Here is a 4,797-nt window from a genome sequence, read left to right on the forward strand (position 1 = left end):
CATCATCACAGGAAGGGTGAGTACAGCACAATAAGATATTTTGAGAGAGATAGAGAGCTAATATTCATGTTACTTTTATTACAGTGTACTGTTACAATTTTTTAAATTTTATTAGTAGTTATTGTTAGTATCTTACTGTGTTTAATTTATAAATTAAACTTTGACATAGGTATGTTTATATAGAAAAAAACATAGTCTTATAAAGTTTGGTACCTATCTGTGGTTTCAGGCATCCACTGAGAATTTTGGATTAGTAGTCCCTCCTAGGCCCTCATGGATTAGGAGGAACTACGATATTTGAAATATCCAGTTTTCCCCCAAAAAAGGTTATTTTTCACAATGTTAGTCAATATTATCATGCTTAGATTTATCATTTTTTTACTTAAAATCCAGCAATTTTTGAACTAATGGATAACTATATATCTTTTATTGGCTTTAGAAAACTGAGATTTGGAGACATTTACTTCACTTGATTTATCTTATATAGACATCTTTGACATTTCCTTCAATTGAGACCAAACCAATGATTAAAGGACTCAAAGCATTCAATTCACTTTAGTTGAATTCAATGGGAGATACTGGGGTCAATGGTTAATATATTATCTTTCTGTTTTAGCTGCCTGGTGTTTAGAAACTTGGCTCAAGAGTCAAATACACCTGGCCACAAATCTCACATCTTCAACTTCCTAGCTGTGTACACATTGGTAAGTTACTTAATGCCTATATCCTCCAAATTCATGTATGAGGACTAAATAAAGCAATCCAGAAATAGACTTAGCAAAGTGCTCAGGACTAAGTAAGGGCTCAAGAATATCGATAGTCATTAATACATTTATTTTTGTGAGTTTTGATAAAAGCCTTTCTCCCAAATGAGGTAAATTACTACCTATTTTAGTTATCAGTATAGCTATAGCATGTAACATAGTGTTTGGCATACAATAGAAGCACAATAAATATTTCCTTGCTATGGAAATATTTATTATTTGACATAATATAATTATTTATTATAAAATAAATATTTAGTTATTATAAAATAAATATAATTATTTATTGATAGAAATATTTTCAGTAATTTCCACTTCAAAGATGATAATATTAACTTCTCTCACGTAAGGCCATATCAACATTTTATCAGAAGAACCCTTTTAAAATCATTTAGAATATAACTTTCTATCAAAAGCTTTTATTATCAGGTTATCTATACAACTATAATTCATTTAAACTGGCTAAAATTGCTTAGTGTTTGCTAATAACATTGCTAATATTTATACTCAAAATAGCATGAGAAAGATTCCCCTCTTGGTGGTGTACAAAACAGACCTGTCTTTCCTGTTTATGATAGTAATTGCTGATATCTATAATATGGTTTACCATATGCAAGGCACTTTACAAATGTATATAATGGTGTGTGAAGATGTCAAAATGTCTGCGATAGATACTGACATTGAGGTGCAAATGGAGATGTGGCTCCTTCATTCTCATCTGACTCTCCTGGATCTCAGTTTTACACTACATGGCTGGAAAAAAAATCGCTAGTTATAGTAGGAGCTAGTAACCACATAGAGCAGTAACTGGCAGGGTTATGAAGCTCTTTATATACTTGGAGAGACAAAACTTCACATCAACCCTCTGAGGTAATAAAATTGTTCTTTAACAAGATGATAAATAGAATCCTGAGCCAAGGCCTTCTGACTCAAGCACCACATTCCATAAACAGAATATAAGAAGCATCTTTATTAATTTAAACTCTTGAGAAATGTCCTGTCACATAATAGGTCATGAATTTATCTTTGAGTATTTTAAATTATATGATTTTAATGACTGTGACACATTCAAATGTGACACACACTAAATCTTTTTCTTCTTCAATTACACAATGCAATTAAGGGAATCTTTATTTCCAGGAAGTACTGAAAAGATTTTGAGATTTTTCTTGTACATGGAAACATTTTTATAAAGTCTACATCTATGACTTTTGGATTGACTCGTCAGTCTGAAATATGAAAAACTGATTTACCTGGATTTTTTCTAATAATCAGCTCTTTCTTGGGGTGAGGGAGCATTTTTTTAAAGCAACATGATAGTGTTCTCTGTCAATGTATTAAAATTTCTAAATCAAACTTATTTTTATAATTTATATCATTTTAAAATTTGATGTATGAAGAACTAAAGGTCTGCCTCATAGATGTATCCAGTTAAAAAGTATAATTATAAATGTAATTCATAAAAGAAATTATTAAAATAAAATTCTCTGAAAACTTTGCATAATTGTGTCTTTTGTAAAATTACAATTTTATAAAATAGGTAAGCATACATTTGTAGGCAGGGAAAATAAATAAGAACTTCATATAAAAAATAAAGTGGAACTGGGGATTTCATCATTTATAAAAGAATGTATATGTTGTTACAGATTCAATTGTTGAATAAAAATGGAAAAGTCATGCCTTTTATTCCAGTGAGTAAAATGAAATTAACCATCACTCCTGTTTTCACTGTTATGTTAAAAGTTACCTTTGGGTTCTATTGATAGACTTTTCTATGATTCATGACATGTTAGCTCAGTGATAAAAGTAATGTTTTCCCACATGTGAAAAGCTAAGACGCATCAAAAAATTAACCTCACTGCTAATAACTTCAAATTTAAACAATATTAGATATCACTTTGGACCAAACAATTGCCAGTGATTTGGGGGAAAACATGCTGGTTAGAGTGCAGTAAAACAAGTACTTCCATAATCTATCAAGACTTTAAAATATAGGAAATATCCTTAATAACCAACTACAGAGAAATGTCCAGATAAATGATATATAATAAATATCAAATTATATATAATATAACCATAGCTATAGGAATATTATACAGACATTAATGATAATTTTTGTAGAATTTTAAAACCAAAGCAAGTTCTCACACTATAATATTTAATGAAAGAAAATCTAGAATATAAAATTTTAAACACATGATGATATAGGTTGTGTTAAATTACATGTACTCATGAGGAAAGACAGAAATCAATAGTGCAATAGTGATTGCTTCTGGAGTATGAACAATCTTTCCCTACTATTTTTATATGTATGTTTGTATTCTCCAAATATTCTACAATGATCTGTACTTTGGTATTCAAAAAGAAATAAAAGACACCAATAAGAAGAGATATTCTTCCCAAAATATATGATCTATGTCTCCATAGAATACTGAAATGGTATGTAACTATTTTGCATAATTCCTTGATATTACCCTCGTCTGTGTGTTCTTTAGCCTGCTTCATTAAGAGCACATTATGTTCCTATCACTTCCCTGCAGGCATGTCCCGATGATCTGCTGTCATGACCAATCAGAGCTGCCAGGAACAGTTCATCTTACTGGGTTTCTCAGACAGACCCAGGCTGGAGCATATCCTCTTTGTGTTTGTCCTCATCTTCTACCTTGTGACTTTAGTGGGCAACATCGTCATTATCTTGGTCTCCCACCTGGACCCCTGTCTCCACACGCCCATGTACTTCTTCCTCACTAACCTGTCCTTCCTAGACCTCTGCTTCACCACCAGTTCCATCCCCCAGCTACTTTTCAACCTAGGCGGCCTGGATAAGACCATCAGCCACATGGGCTGTGCCATCCAGCTCTTCATGTTCCTGGGGCTGGGTGGCACGGAATGTGTTCTCTTGGCAGTCATGGCTTACGACCGCTTCACGGCAATCTGCAAGCCCCTTCACTATTCTGTCATTATGCACCCTCGGCTCTGCTGGCAATTGGTGTCTGTGGCCTGGGGGATTGGACTCCTCAACTCCCTAGTTATGTCTCCAGTGACAATGAAGCTGCCACGATGTGGGAGATGTAAGGTAAAACATTTCCTATGTGAGATGCCAGCTCTGATAAAAATTGCCTGTGTGGACACAGTGGCTGTAGAGAGCACTGTTTTCATCTTGTCAGTGATAATTGTCTTGGTGCCCCTGTCTCTTATCCTCATCTCGTACAGCTACATTGCTCTAGCGGTACTGAGAATCAAGTCGGCAGCAGGAAGAAGGAAGGCTTTCAACACGTGTGGGTCCCACCTCACTGTAGTCTCCTTGTTTTACGGGAATATAATCTATATGTATATGCAACCAGGAAATAATTCTTCTCAGGACCAAGGGAAATTCCTTACCCTCTTCTACAACTTGGTGACTCCTATGTTAAACCCTGTCATCTACACACTGAGAAACAAGGATGTGAAGGGTGCGCTGAAGAGGCTTGTGTCTAGAAAGCAAGGTGACAGTCACTTTTTCTAAGGTTGCTTCTTTTACTTATTTAATAGAATGACATAATTCTTGAAGTGAAATTTTCAAATACATCTAAATATTCCTACCTATCCAGTAAAAACCTCCAGGGCTGGAGCTTGAGACGATGTATTATAAAGTTCCAAGTATGATGGAGATGATTAGGTAAATTATAAGTAAAATTTAATTTTTATAGCATCTTGTATTGACACATCAAATCATCTTTTCTTCTCCTTTCCAAGTTAGCCACATCCAATTAAAACCCAACAGCTGTAAAAAAAAAAAAAAAAAAAAAAAAAAAAAAACCAACAAAACCATAAGTAACTGCTTCAGTACTGTGGATTAACTGACAGAAGTTCTGCCTTAGCAAAAAATCATATGATAATCTTCTTTTTCATTGGTAGTTTGTATGATTATTATTTTTTCATGGAATTGAGCCAATGGAGTACCAAAATACTTATACTAATTTTATCTTTGACATCTGTAAATTTCATTATGTAGAAAAGATGGAGCATTAGCATAGACATTGGCCTACAATAT

The 4,797-nt window shown here is 33.5% G+C and overlaps 1 protein-coding gene across 1 annotated transcript; it reads left to right on the forward strand.

Moving 5' to 3' along the window:
• The first annotated feature begins 3,327 nt into the window (after positions 1 to 3,327).
• LOC105858708 (olfactory receptor 2W3-like) lies at positions 3,328 to 4,269 on the forward strand. The gene has a single exon (XM_012742026.2). It carries the CDS (start codon positions 3,328 to 3,330, stop codon positions 4,267 to 4,269), a length of 942 nt encoding a protein of 313 aa, XP_012597480.1.
• The last annotated feature ends 528 nt before the right edge of the window (positions 4,270 to 4,797 follow it).

This window comes from Microcebus murinus, chromosome 15 (assembly GCF_040939455.1).
Source record: "Microcebus murinus isolate Inina chromosome 15, M.murinus_Inina_mat1.0, whole genome shotgun sequence".
Classification (NCBI taxonomy): domain Eukaryota; kingdom Metazoa; phylum Chordata; class Mammalia; order Primates; family Cheirogaleidae; genus Microcebus; species Microcebus murinus.

Coding starts and splice junctions, on each gene's coding strand:
- LOC105858708 (XM_012742026.2), top strand. CDS start 3,328: ATGACCAATCAGAGCTGCCAGGAACAGTTCATCTTACTGGGTTTCTCA.